We start from the raw sequence: 14,419 nt of genomic DNA, 5'->3' as shown, positions 1-14,419 counted from the left end.
TTTTCTCTTTTCAAACCGGTGTCGAGCAGACATCTCGTCGGTGGGTCCTGGATCTGCACGGGTGGATCCTCCCCACCCTAGCGTCAGCCAGTCATATCCCGCGTTACCATGCAACATCAAACCCGCAACCATCTTCAACTGCGATCCCTTCGCTACCTTGACAATATTTCATTGATACGCCAATCATCGAACGCAAACTGACACAGGAGCTGATGAGGGAATTTCCGAGCTCGCATGATTTGAGTGAGACTTTGTTTTCGTGGCGTTGCGTGCGTGATCACGGCTGAGTCCTCCCTTCCTTCCCGCGGGAACGTCGCAAAAAGGGAGGCGCGAGAGTCCCGGACCAAGGCAGCAAACTGCATGCTTGCTGATCCATCCATCACTTCTCATCACACTCGTTCTCTCGCTCACACGGCATTGCTCACCGCCAGAGAAAGCATGCCCGCTTCCCCGCTCCCAGGGGCCTCGTCGCCGCTGAATGAGGCCGGATGGCGCCGCTCCCAGTTCACGTACCGCCAGCTCTCGCAGCTCGCATTGTCCAACACGTCGTGCCCGCTACGCGTTATCGCCCACATCGACCTCGATGCTTTCTACGCCCAGTGCGAGATGGTCCGGCTCGGCACACCCGAGGACAAGCCGCTTGCGGTGCAGCAATGGTGAGTTTACCTCCGCGCGGCCCATCCATCCCTTCCGAGTCACTTCCCCGCTGTTTGTTGCACTTTGGCCTGCCGTCACCAGAAATGGTGGCTTAATGTTGTCTCTTTCCTCAAGTTCTGGACTCTACGTTGGCTATCCATCTGCTTGCCGCTGGATACTTGGGGGATTCATTCTGGTTTGCCTCGCCACAGACAAGTGTTGCCCTTCTGCTCGCCTTGAACGAGAAGTTGACTATGGAGGACTTCTTGAATCTATTGAAAAAGCTGTCTTCATTATCCTACCACTTGATACGAGTCTCTCACAAGTCTCTTCGCGACTATTGGCCCATGTTACCTCCAGACGTTCCCTCTTGCAATCTTGCCTCCGCTTCCCCCCTCCCGATGAACCCCTGTCTCTCTTGAGTTACATTTCCCTTCTGGTGGCTGTTTTACCATCCCCCTCGACGGACATTATCCGATTTGATTGGCTGGCAGAGTTGTCAAGGACCCATCAATGTTGTTGCTGCTCCTCGCCGGTTTCGTTTATATGTCGAGCTTTCGACACTTCCTGCTGCTCCACGGCCTTGATTGGTCGAGAGAGCTGTCAAAGGACCCATCGATCCTTTTCTTCTCCCTCGCCGGTCAACTTGTTACGAGCAACATTCCAATGGCGCCCTTCTTCACTGCTGATTGGATGCCACCATTTCCAAAGGACCCATCAACATGTTCGTCTCTACACACCGGTCTTTATATGTCGAGTTTCGACAATATTTCTGGTGTTTACTGCTGGTTGGGACTCAGGAAGTGATTGGTTGACAGAGTTGTCAGAGGACCCATCTCTGGTTCTTTCACCCACCCGTCTCAATCTCAACCGCAAAGCTCTCAGGATGCCCGCCCTCAGTTGGACACTTGGTTGGGCGGAATTGCTTTCCGTTGGCGCTTGAGTTCCCGTGTTTGCCCGCCTTCTCTGCCACACCAGTTCCGACTTGTTCATTATCCCTCATGTTCATGTCTTACTGGCATAATGATAATCTGGCGAGCACGATGGTAACAATTTTACAGGCAGGGACTTATCGCTGTCAACTATCCAGCCCGCGAATCAGGTATTGGACGCCACTGTAATGTCGACGAGGCAAAGAAACTGTGTCCCGACCTCATTGCTCAGCACGTGGCCACATGGAGAGAGGGAGACGACAAGTGGGCATACCGGGACGATGCCGCTGCCAACATAGCAACCGACAAGGTCTCGCTTGACCCCTATCGACTCCAGTCGAGAAAGATCCTGGCAACGATCAAGGACGCACTGCCTCATGACTTGCAGAAGGTGGAGAAGGCAAGCATCGACGAAGTCTTCCTGGACCTCTCCAGTCAAATCCATTCGATCCTCCTAGAGCGGTTCCCCGAGTTGAAGAATCCACCACCATACGATGACCCCACCGAAAGACTCCCGCTTCCATCTATCGTTGCTCTCGACTGGCAAACCGATGCCTTGGTTGATCTGGACGAGGAGCAAGAAACGATAGATCCTGACTGGGACGATGTCGCCATCCTGATAGGGTCAGAGATTGTTCGCGATGTGAGGGCCAAGGTACGACAAGACTTGGGGTACACATGTTCAGCAGGAGTAGCCAGCAACAAGCTTCTCAGCAAGCTGGGATCTGGTTACAAGAAGCCCAACAAGCAGACTGTCGTTCGCAACCGAGCCGTGTCGTCCTTCTTGTCCGGGTTCAAAATCACCAAGCTGCGGAACTTGGGTGGTAAACTCGGCGAACAGATTGTTTCTACGTTCAACACCGAGAGCCTCACCGAGTTGTTGGAGGTACCATTGGCAACTATAAAGTCAAAGCTTGGACATGATACTGGGTTATGGATCCACAACACTATCCGGGGCATCGACACCAGCGAGGTCAACTCACGTACTCAGATCAAGTCGATGTTATCAGCCAAGTCATTCCGCCCTACCATCAACTCTCAGGAACAAGCTGTACGTTGGTTGAGGATCTTTGTCGCTGACATCTTTGCTCGCCTTGTTGAAGAAGGGGTACTGGAGAACAAACGACGACCTCGGACTATCAACCTGCATCATCGTCACGAAGGACAGGTAAAGTCACGGCAAAGTCCCATCCGTCAGGGCAAAGCGCTGAACGAGGAGAGTCTGCTTGAGTTGGCCAAGGATCTCCTGGGTCAGATTATTGTTGAAGGTAGGGTCTGGCCTTGCGCGAACCTTAGTCTCAGTGTTGGTGGATTTGAAGATGGTGTCAAGGGAAACATGGGAATTGACGCATTCCTGGTCAAAGGGGAGGAAGCCGAAGCCCTTCGGTCGTCGACCCCCGAGAGCCGCCCGGCATCTACGGGATCCGAACACGCTGTGAAGAAGCGCCGGGTTGAGGATAACGGTATCCAGAGGTTCTTTGCAAAGAGACCATCCGGCAACCAAAGTCCCTTCTACGCGCCTGCAATTCCTCAAGATCAATCCAAGACCAATCCGCCTCCCTCCAACTTTGAGGCCTTCGGTTCGAAGCATGAATATAATACCGGCGGTGAAACCGAAATCCCCATGCGCCAAAACGACGCATCAGATGCAGCCATTCCGGATGCGAGCTACTCTGCAGACATGCAAGAAGATTGCAACCAACCGACTCTCGCTGATTCGCTTGTATGCTCTCGCTGTAAGACCAGCTTCGGAGACCCAGACGCGCTGCAGAGCCATGAGGATTGGCACATGGCCAAGGACCTACAGGAGGAGGAACGTGTCAAACCTACATTCGCTCAACGGCAAGCCGCTCCACGTAACTCGTCACAAAAGACGCAGGGAACCTCGTCAAGACGCGGCCGAGGAGGGAAGCTCGAGCAAGGACAAAGTCGGCTCAAATTTGGCTGACGGTTTTGAGCATCATCGCAGCGTCTGCTCAAACACGGCGTCAACTGAAATGGATGCGCCTCGAACGACAGAAGCGAAATTGTTCGATTTTAACACTCAGGGCTCCTTGGCTCGCGTCGACTTGCCGTCACAGCATGATCATGGGTGCAGTGACTGGGGATATTCGTGGACTGGGCTGGGTTGAGCATTGACGGAGGCGTCAAGGGTTGAAGAGAATGAGCTTACAACGAGTGTTATGAAGCTATTCTCGAGCGTGCATTCAGGTGCATTCAGTACGTTGCACAAGCCACTTCCTACGGACCGGGGCTGTGGGATGGTTACACAAACAGCCCTTCACTAATTACTCCAGCATTAGCTGTGCGACGACAGGTCCAGAACGGGCGTTCTGAAACTGTTGGATGGAGGAGAATGGATGCCACAAACCGGGGGAATTGCGGCTGCATGGGAACACAGTTCATGTCAAAACGGCCGAGGCGGCATGACAGGCGATGAGGCATGCGGGCAGCCGAGAGCGTACCAGGGAGGAAACGTTTCAAAGCAGCTTAACTGGCTACGGCATACCGGATGCTTGGTGGTCAAAGACGACGGACGAACCGGAAGCGATGTCAATCTACGACATGACGATGCAGGCATCGGGGCTGTCATTTGCGACCAGACGGCACCCGTCGATTGCGTGGGATGCCAAGGTATCTTGTTCCGTTTCGTTAAGGTTTTCCTGACATGGAAGATCGATATGATTGGACAGGGGGGCTTGGGCACCAAACAATATGGTTCCAGAAGGCGGGCAGCGCAGGGTTGGGCCTCAATTGGTGCGAGGCATTGATACCCAACCCAACCTTCGGTCAAGCGCAGGCGACCACGCAAAGGCAGTTGACAACCACTCAAGACGGCTGCTCTGCCTCAGTTGCAGCTGAGGTAATATTGGCAATGGCAACACCTGACAAGCATGGCGCTGTGGAAACACGTTGCCTGTCATGTGTGGGCGTCAAAGATTGGGCTAACGCCTGGCGAACAGCGACTGGGACATGGCGAGGAGAAATAAGGAGCCAGAGGAGCAGAGATGCCCAACTCGCTCCGAGACGGTTGGGCAAGGCACGATACATACGATGCAACCAGAAGGGAACACACGGCTTCTTTTTGAGACAGGGCGACGGACGTTGCATGGATTGGACTATCTGGGAAGGACACAGAGGGAGCTCCATCAACATACGTGTCGCTTGGAGATGGGATTCGGTGTGGAATCAGCAGAGGAAGCGAGTCTCTGATACCTCAGAGGGGATATAAAGCTGCGTCATGAGGTTGGCGTCGGGAGATGGCGACGGTTCCTGGATGGTTTACGCTCCAGCCTACCGTTATCCTTTTGCTTCCGCGCGCCGCCTCACGCCAGTCACGTAGACAGATTTCGTGCTTGCAGAGACTATACCAGACCAGACCAGACCGCGCACATCTTCCAGACAAGGACAATCTCCCCGTGTCTTGTTACGGGGGAATCCTTGGTTTGAGCTGAGAGGAGGACGTCATCGTCACCCTCATCACCTCCGTCGCGCCGCTGCAGCCGGCATCACGACCACAGCGCGCGCGCAGAAGCTCCATCACGACCGCTGATCACTGGGTAAGAGGAGAGAGTTTCATGTCGCGTATCCAAGCTTCGTGCAAGAAGAGGATTCCGTTGCGCCCACCCACGGGCGATCGTAACTTGGGAAGAGAAGGGCGTATCGCCATAATCATCCAACAGGAACGGGGAGACTGGGCGTTGGGCATCGTCAAAACAAGGGATAGCCTTGTTCACGACGAGACAACGGCGACATTCAGAGGGGCATCTGCCGCGCCAGCCAGGCACATCTACGACTGCTCTGGGTCGAGGTGCCAGCACAGACAGGACTGTGATCTGTTTGGATCGTCAGTTCGGACGTGTCGGGTTCGATCTCTAATAAACGGCGGATTGAAGCGTTTTCCCCATGTGCCAGACCTCATTTAACGAAGAAACCTTGGTATGACACTTTTTGGTGCAGTATCATTATCAGTACCCCCGTACTATTTTGACGCCGACTCTCTCGCCACGTTGCAACCTGGACGACAACGAAGACGCGGATTTCCCCAATGAGACCTGACAGAAGAAGGCTTGCAGTTGCATCTGTCACACCACACGGCACATCATCACGGCGCAAGGGACGAGACATAGAGTCCTAGCTCGGCAAGCAGGCAAAGCCACAAACAACGGTCTCACAGCCAGCCACCAGCCAGCCAGCTAGCAAGGCGGCCACAGTGGCCGTAAGCCGCCATCATCAGCGCTCAACTTCAATCAGGACACGGCGGCGGGGTATGTAGTGGCTCGCCGCCGGTTACAGAGTCACGTCGACGTGGACAACTGGACAAAGACTCGACAGGACAAGAAGGACCAAGAAGAGGAGAAGGGTTTTGGACCAACCAGAACGACAGGCCGGCTTCGTCGTCTTCTGGTGCCCAAGCGACCGTCACCGCCAGAGCGCGTGCCCAACCCCCAGCCCGACAAGGCAGAGGAAGCGGCAGCGACAGCCCAGGCCACCACGCGTACAAGTCTCCGGGAGACCCAGAGGTGCCAACCGCATCCGGCGTCGGTGGGCCAGGATTTGCTGAGGCCGTCGTCTCGGTCCAACGGTCCACCAAAATAGGTCGCCACTGGACGGGGACGGAACAGGGTTGTTGGCAGCAGCAGGGCTCAGGCCAGGGCCAGGGCCGGGGCCAGGATCTCGACGTGAGCCAGAATCAGAATCAGAATCAGGGCACCCACGCGCGAGGCCAGCAACTCCAGGTGCAGATCCCGCAGCTTGACGTTGGGCTCGGTCAGGGAGAAGGACAAGCCTACTACGCCACACCAGCCATCTCAGCCCAGCCATCGTCAGAGGAGATATCATATTCTCCCTTTCACCAGCAGCAAGCAGCTGACGCCAGCAACCTGTACTACCTCGCCCTGTTACAGAACCAGAACCAGAACCAGCTTCACCAGGAGCAGAGTTATCAACTCGACAACCTCGGATACCAGAGCCTCGACTATCACGCCTCCTGCTGGTCGCCACCACCTCTTCCTCCAGCATCAGCACCTCCGCCAGCATCTCCACCGAGGCCACCACCCAGACGGCGTTTCCAGCCAACTACGTCTCGCCGTCAGCAGAGCCTGTCCCACTGCCGGTCCAGCTCAAGCTCTGGTAGGCGTCTGCTGGCCTCTCGGTCTCCTGCAAGTCAGTCTGCCACTGGGAAGGCCCCTCGCCAGCGGCTAGACCCACTACCACCACAGAATCAGAGCCAGCAGCAGGCGTCCACGTCCACTCCCACGCCCACCGCCCACCACCGCCATTCGCCTTTTCTTCCCCCTCCTCCACCTCAACCTCTTTCTCCTGCTCCCTCTTCTCTTTCTGCCTGTTCTGCCTCCCAGCAACAATCCACCTCATCCCCCGTCTCTTCTCCCGTCCCCGTTCCGGCCTTTTCTTCCTCCTCTTCTTCCTCGTCCACATCCACCTCCGTCCCCTCATCGTCGTCTCGTCGTCAAACCCCTCACTCGGTCGACTCATCATCCATATCCCCTCAGATCACAATGTCGAGAGCATCCCGGAACCAACACGCCCCCACCGGTGCTGGTGGACGACAAAATGAATACTTTGTCCCTCGCGATGGCATCGATCGTGAGGTCATCTCCGCCGACATCTGCCGCTACCTTGGTAACGACGCCCTCGTGCGTCCTGGCCACTACGAGGTATGCCAACACCATGGCTCACGCTGACGCCACGTCCGAATGAACAAATGGCTCACTGCCCACAACAGAACCCCCAGACCGGCCAAGTAGTCCAGGGCTACTACATCACCGCCTACAGGAACTTGACAACAGTACGTTGTGTCCTCGCACATCAACACTTCACAATACTTACAACCCCTCTAGGCCATGATTGAAGATCTTAAGGCAGACTCGGCTCGTTGGGATAGTGAAAGGCGGGCGCAGACCTCGCGCAACACCTCCGGAGGTATCCATGCCTCGAGAAATGCCACTGGCGTTCCGCCGAGACACTCATCTAACTCACCTCTAGTGCAGTACCGCCACTCCGAGACGCATCAGTCGCGCCAGCACCACGGCCCGACCGAGGGTCCCTACCAGACCGACCCCTACGCCCGTGACGCAGGCTTTGACAGCACCAGGTACCCAGGAACGGGCGCTCCCGGCTATACTGGCGCCGCCGGCTCTTACACGCAGGCCTATGGCGCCACAAGTGCTGGTGCCTATGCCGGCTATCCTCAGACCCAGCAGTCTCCTCCTCCGGCGGACGCGCGATACGGCTCTACTCCCGCGAGCGGCTCCGTCTTGAACCAGGCCTACCAGGCGGCCCAGGATAGCTACATGACCATGGGCGCAAACCGCAACCAGAGGGGATACGCCGGTGACCCGTATGCTAACCAGATGGCCACCTCAGCCGCCGCTGCCCAGCAGGCTGTATATGCCACTGCGGCACCCACGACAGCGGGCTATCCCGCCACTGCTGCTCCTTACCCATATTCAGGTCAGGTTCCTCCTGCGGGTGCATCGTCGTACGCGACAATGCAGCCCCAGGATCCCTTCTACGGTCGTGGTGCGTATCAGAGGCATACCCATCCGCCCACTCGCCTTGAGAGCACAGTAACTGATACTCGAGCGTCTTCCAGCAGGCCAATCGACCCAACAAGCATACGCAGCAGCCCAGGCACCACAGTATGATGAAACCCCCCGTGCTCGCGCTTCCGCGACCCCAACAAATACTCAAACAAATCCCAGTGGCACCTCCAGCAGCCGACGTAGTGAACGGGAAAGCGACAGGCACGCTTCAGACCGACACCACCGCTCCAGCCGCCGGTAAAAGGCGCCCTCCCCTTTCTACCCCCCTGGATGACCGAGGCCGGAACCTCCCCCTCCCCCTCCCCCCCTTCATCCCCTTACCTGAGCTTGCCGAGGCGCTCCAACGTCTTCGCGAGTGTGTGATGATTTCTGCATAATGACCGGGTCAAATTGGAGTTCGGCTTTTCCACTTGGATCGACACTTTCGTCCCTCTCTTTTCTGTTTCTCCCGGATGTGATGCCAACCCCAGAGGTTCCAGATTTTCTTTCTCTGGCTGGCTGCCACTGTTGAGCTTGCAAGCTGCATCTCATCTCGGCACTGGAGTTCTCCCACCGGAAAGGTTTTACATCGTCCGTTTTTGGAGACTTGCTTGTCGTCCATAAAACCCCCTGGACACCTGACCTGCTGGCCTACCTGGACTCGATATACCCTCCTCCCCCTTTTCCTGGATATACCAACTGCTATTTGCTACCGATGATTCCCTGGAACATTCAACTGGACCTGACCAGACCGGACCTGACCTTGGAGACGCATACCTTTGGATCTTTTTTTGACCTCTTTTTGATTACGACCTTTGCATATGGATGGGCCTGCCCTGGATGACGACCTCATCGACTTACGCACCGTTATTTACCGTACCTTGCCACACGGATGAGACATGCTGCATACGTTTTACACTGGGATACGGCGCTGGGTGGGAAAAACGGAAGGGGGTCCATCCCTCGACCTGGTGGAACTTGTGGGTGGTGTTTACACTGTCATGATGCATGCACGACGAAGCATGTCATATGTGACTTGGCCTTGCTGTCCGGATCCGCCTCGAGTGGGAGTATTTTGTGTTTTCGTTGCTTCCTGGATCTGGCTGGTTCTTGCTCCTTTCCTCCCTCCAATGTCTTTGGCTCCCCGGATTCTTCGATGTGACCCATCGTCGAGACGCGGTGTTGTTTTGAACAAAAAGAATAATAGATTGGCAGAGGCCGGAACCCGGACAGCAAGGTGAGTTCGAACAAGAGCTTGTATATATTAGCCAACCCTCTCTCAAAGGATCTCTTTTGCTCCCTCCCTCTCCTGCTCCCTCTTTTCTTTTTCCATTGATGGAACTCACCATGGACTCATTGAACTCTTTCTTGACATCTCAGCTTGTACCACACAGAGAGACTGACTCGACAGACCTTACTCTCCAGCTAGGCGTTACTTCTTCTACTTCCTGGACATGGACTCGGGATCTCTCTGGATCAAGTCAATCTTGACAACCACCCGCTCTCCAGCTTCCAATGGATAAGGACCGTCTTCAGGAGCACACCCCTCTTCACACTGTCACCTTTTATGGGCATCACTTCGCTTTGCTATTGGCCGCTTCTTCCCTTTGGACTACCATGACCTCGTCCGAGGTTGGTTCTCGTTCGTCTTCGACGATACTCGCTCTCAATTGCAACCGCGTTGAGCAGCATGGGAAACCAAACCAAACCAAAAAAAAAAGGATGACCAGCAAGCCATTGCAAAGGAGTCAAGGTAACGTGCAAGCAAACACATGGTGTGACCTTCAACTTGGACTCTTTTCCCGTCTGAATAATCACCGGACTGCATATTGCTTCTGTCTGCGGCATTTGTCGCCATCGTTGCTATCTGCATTCTGCGGAATTCAGCCCGGTCTTTGCACCATTTGGCTCAACCCTCTAGGACTTTGCTTGAGACGCGTCAACTTGCTTGCTACATCGTTTGGTCTATGGCAACTGTGATACTTCGACAATGTTCCCTGGTGCTTCGACAATATCAACACTTGTGTGGATCAATCTTGAGGACGACAATCTGGTTTAATCAACGAGCATGTACGCCAACTATACTGGAACTTCTTTAATCTGGCTCCGAGGAACACCTGGTCTCGACGATGTGGATGTTTGGGTCTTTTTTTTCTTTTCACTTCTGGGATGATGATGAATGTCTTATGTGGATAGCTCAGGGAAGGGATTGGGTATGATGATGGTCTCCGATGGTTGGCTTCTATGTGGTCTTGTTCTATTATCTGGTATTCTCTGACCTTGGATCCGTGGATATTTCCTGTTTGGACCTTTTTCCTGTTTCTTCTTCTCTTTCTGTTGTCATCTTTTAATCGCGCTTCTTGTCTATTTGACCATGGCCCGGACTGGACGAATGGAGTTTATGGTTGGGAATGAATCTTTCTTGTCTGGATGGAGTGGAGTGGTTCATGTGTTTATGTTTGTCTTGAGATTGCGTCTTGACTTGGCCCGAGTACTTATCATTGTGCATTGCAAAAGTCTGTCTGTCATTGTAATACAAATCGTTGGCAAACTGGTCAACTAAAACAAACTAAGCCCCTTCATCCGTCCCGTCGTTCCATCCAAATCACATCAAGATCCATATCCATCAGTCACACAATCCATCACAGCTGCGGCCCACCATCCACCACTTGGCTCGACCAGCCTTGACATTCCCGTCCCATCCATCATGTCCGCTCTTGTCGACATCCGTCCTCAGTGGTCGCGGGGTTCGCGGGGTTCGCGCGAGGGGTTGACCCCCGGGTTCATGAGGGGGTTGTTGTTGACGAACGGGCGACGCCCACGACGTCGGTACGGATGGTGAGAGTGAAGGCGCTGGTGGATACAATGCGCCGTGTGATGATGTCTCGGGAGCTGGTGAGCAGGACGAGGAGGTGGTGGTGGCTCGAGGACACCATCCTCGAGGAGCGTGTCGATCACATCAATGATCCAACGCTCCGCGCGGCGAAGGGCCTCATTCGGGGGATCGGACTCCAAGGGGCAATATGGAACACCGAGGCCGCGAATGAGCATACGGACCCGGTTCATGTCATGGGCCGCAATCGACCCGACATTCCTGCTGTCATGGATCGCAGCCAGCTGCTCAATGGAGGTGACCGTATCATTCATTAAGATCATCATGGGTTGTGCAAGACCTATAAGATGAAGCACGTAGAAGAAGAACCCGAGAGATGGTTGAGGACCGGCCGAGATGAAAAGTTTGTGGTGGCCGCGGGGGGCCTCGACTTGAAAAACCTGGAAGCGAGTCGGCTCAGGTTCCGGCTGCGAAATGGCAGTCGAAGGGGTGGACAGGGGAGAGATCGAAGAGAGAGTCGGAGAAGAGGAGGCAGAGGTATCAGAGGAAGAAGGATCGGCAGAGAACATCATGATTGAAGTTGAGGAGTGAGTAGAGTGGAGTAAAGTAGAGTAGTGCTTGTGTCTTGTCGTTGGCTGTTGGTTGCTGGTTGCTGGTTGCTGGTAGAGGAAGAGTAGCCATGAGAGAAGAGGGGACAACCCCTAGATATAGCCATTGGCGAAGCAACTCTGGGATATCTAGGTGGTACCGACGAGAACACGACAACTCCAAAGATAGCTAGTCAATTCCGTGACGGGCTCACCCGGGCGGCCTGCACGACTCGGTTGATATCACAACAACCGTGGTCGTGGTCGTGGCGATGGCCGGGCTCGGCTCGCAAGCCTGGTGCCATACGGGACTAGGTTTCGGAGGCTGTAGGTGCCCGTGGATGAGATGTGTGCAGCCGCTGCTGTCCGGGATGCCGCCTTGTTTTGGCCCCGACCTCCGATGGTGATGATGAGTACAGTGTTGAAACTGGACCTGGCCTTGAGGGAACAAACGGAATTGTTTGTACGGTGCTCGTCGGAAGGTCCACGGGGAGCCAGAGTTTGTCGTCGAGGGAGCTGAGGCAACGAAGGAGACGAGCATGATGAGTACGACCATGATGCGTATCGGCCATGTTTGGCGTTTGAACCTCCCGGCCTCCCATGCTAAGATGACTATCAGTCTCTTTCCATCGATCGAGAGCGTCCCTATGACATCAGTGAGGTGTTGAAAAGACATGATCTCGCACACTGGGCGGGATTCCCCCCCTCATGACCTCGTTACACGAGGCTGCATGAATCAGGGCGTGACCTCAGTCAGGGACGTACGTACCTCTGCAGGTGCTCGGATAGATTACCAGCATGAGCCCTATCCCGGACATGGAGAGATTCTGCACGTATAAGGGCGCATATTGGCGTTTCGGGGGTACAAGTGGAACAGAGTCGAAGCGCAAAGCCTGTGGGCAGCCTAGCAGCCTTGCAGGGGAGGTTAGGGCGGATGCCTCTTCTGTACGGAGGAGAGGGTTCGATCCGTTTGTTAGTTGCCAAGTCACCTCGGACGCTTATGCTCAGAGTAGCAGCGAGACGGGTGGCTGCGTGGGTGCAATCAAGCATGAGCAAGTTTTGTCGAGAATGTCGAGTCGTTGACGAACACGTCAGATCGGGCTGAGGATGGAGGGTGAGCTTCTCGTCTGTGCTGTTGCGGATAGGAAGAGATTGGCTGCGAGAAGTTGTTTGTGTCTATGTCTTGGAGTTGTGGCGCTGCAGCCAACCAGGGCTAAACCACAGTATCCGAACGGAATATGAACTGGAGGGAACTAGCGTCAACAAGAAATACGAGTTTCTGAGACAAGGAAATAGATTGCGTATTGCCTTGGAGTACTCGAGGGAGAACAGGGGATGATGGAAGACAATGGAGGGGGAAAGGGGAGAGAGGGGGGGGAGATGATAGGAGAAACGACAAGGACCAATTATTTACGAGGCAGGAACAGGGAAGCCGCAAGGCATCGACATATGCAGTTGCCTCATATAGGCCGACTGCATCTTGCAGGGCAGCACAGCACAGTTTCCCCGGATGGGAAAGGGCCACGCACACGCACTCACGCACGCACGCATGCTCTAGACGCTCCGGTGTAACTGCAGCTTCCCGTCTCGTTTCCGACCTCAAGTAAGAATCGACCTATCTGGCAGGTGCCACCTGCCTTCTACTGCCGAAGCATTCCCCGCTCCTGCCTGAGCCCTCAAGCGGGCGCCGGCATGAGAAGGACTCCACGGATTGCTTCATTCTTGACCAAAACATCGACACATGACACGGAACTGTGAACACCAAGACACCGACACTCGCAGGGAACTGGAGACACAAGCGTATTCGTTCATTCATTATCAATCAACCCGAATCATTCAGTACTTCAGTCCAATCAGCTCCTTGATCTTGTTCCTGGCCGTTATCAACGCAATCACTCCGAACCTTGTCGTCTTCGCCTTCCACCCCTCCTTGATGGGGAGTCTCTCCTCTAGGAAGAATGCCCTGGCATAGTCGCACGGAAGCTCGCTGCCGTTGCCAATGACGTTGAGGACGAGCGCAATCTCGGCACACGAGAGGTCATGCTCGAAGGCTCCATACAGACAGCCCGGGTTGTCGGCCTTCTGCCTCTCGATACGCCGCTTGCGCAGGTCTCCGAGGTCCTGAGCCGTGAGGGCCTTTCCATCCTTTGCAGAGGCGAGGAGATCTTCAATGAGGTCCTTCTGAGGGGTTCGGTTGTCGCCCTGCTGATGATCACGCCGTGTAAGAGAAATGTCGTGCTCCACGACATTGGGAAGAGCCAGCTGATCCAGGTTCAGAACTCTATGACCTTCGGCGTCTTCTTGACCGGGCGTCCGCATGCCGAACTTTCCAAAAATGGACCATGGGTCGCTGATCGTGTGCCAAACGCTCTGCAGAAACGTTCGTTGAGGGACAGGGTCGTTGTGGAACTTTGACGGAGCGCGCTCATTGAAGATTGGATTGGCAAAGACGGCACCGAGGGGCTTGGACAGGCCGACAGCATCCATGCCAGCGAGAACTTCTTCAACTCGCACGTTGCGCCCATCGCGAGGGAGGTAGCCATGGTTTGCGAGACTGTTGATGAGAGGGCAAGGACCTCGCAGGTCACCAGGCCGAGAGGGAGCGTAGGTTCCCTTGGCGAGCTGTTCGGACGCCTGGTCTTGGTCTGCCATGGCTTCTTGCTGGACGAAGACTAGAGATGAGAGATCCAAGAGAAAGATAAACGTGCGAGAAGAGGGGAAGGCGATGCTTCACCTCCCACAGCTCCTCACCTCTTGGGTCACCGTACCATGTCAGCCACCGGCAAGCACCGTTGGCTGTGCGTGCCGAGAATGCGACACATCTACAGGTCAGCGCGATGTGGCACAACGTTTGCTGTGTCTCGAGCACATGGGCTTACGCCCAGT

General features: G+C 55.0%; 4 protein-coding genes across 4 annotated transcripts; 2 read left to right on the top strand and 2 right to left on the bottom strand.

The window, feature by feature from the left end:
• Nucleotides 1-360: 360 nt before the first annotated feature.
• Nucleotides 361-3,516, top strand: NECHADRAFT_92146 (uncharacterized protein; the record flags this gene model as incomplete). Its single annotated transcript, XM_003053266.1, has 3 exons — nt 361-397; nt 461-656; nt 1,698-3,516. 3 exons carry the CDS (start codon nt 361-363, stop codon nt 3,514-3,516), a joined length of 2,052 nt encoding a protein of 683 aa, XP_003053312.1.
• A 3,571-nt stretch (nt 3,517-7,087) lies between these two features.
• On the top strand, nt 7,088-8,375 carry NECHADRAFT_36283 (uncharacterized protein; the record flags this gene model as incomplete). The annotated part of the gene is made up of 4 exons (XM_003053265.1): nt 7,088-7,246; nt 7,315-7,377; nt 7,430-8,158; nt 8,223-8,375. 4 exons carry the CDS (start codon nt 7,088-7,090, stop codon nt 8,373-8,375), a joined length of 1,104 nt encoding a protein of 367 aa, XP_003053311.1.
• A 2,471-nt stretch (nt 8,376-10,846) lies between these two features.
• Nucleotides 10,847-11,518, bottom strand: NECHADRAFT_78179 (uncharacterized protein; the record flags this gene model as incomplete). The annotated part of the gene is made up of 1 exon (XM_003052766.1): nt 10,847-11,518. The coding sequence occupies one exon, from the start codon at nt 11,516-11,518 to the stop codon at nt 10,847-10,849; it is 672 nt and encodes a 223-aa protein (XP_003052812.1).
• A 1,539-nt stretch (nt 11,519-13,057) lies between these two features.
• Nucleotides 13,058-14,373, bottom strand: NECHADRAFT_59450 (uncharacterized protein). The gene has a single exon (XM_003052765.1). It carries the CDS (start codon nt 14,183-14,185, stop codon nt 13,370-13,372), a length of 816 nt encoding a protein of 271 aa, XP_003052811.1. The 5' UTR covers nt 14,186-14,373; the 3' UTR covers nt 13,058-13,369.
• Nucleotides 14,374-14,419: the final 46 nt, after the last annotated feature.

The sequence above is a fragment of the Fusarium vanettenii genome (genome assembly GCF_000151355.1).
Source record: "Fusarium vanettenii 77-13-4 chromosome 3 genomic scaffold NECHAsca_2_chr3_3_0, whole genome shotgun sequence".
Lineage (NCBI taxonomy): Eukaryota > Fungi > Ascomycota > Sordariomycetes > Hypocreales > Nectriaceae > Fusarium > Fusarium vanettenii.
This window is presented reverse-complemented; position numbering and strand designations above follow the sequence as displayed.

What these genes read in the sequence shown, in the direction of transcription:
- NECHADRAFT_59450 (XM_003052765.1), bottom strand. Translation starts at nt 14,185, where the DNA reads ATGGCAGACCAAGACCAGGCGTCCGAACAGCTCGCCAAGGGAACCTAC.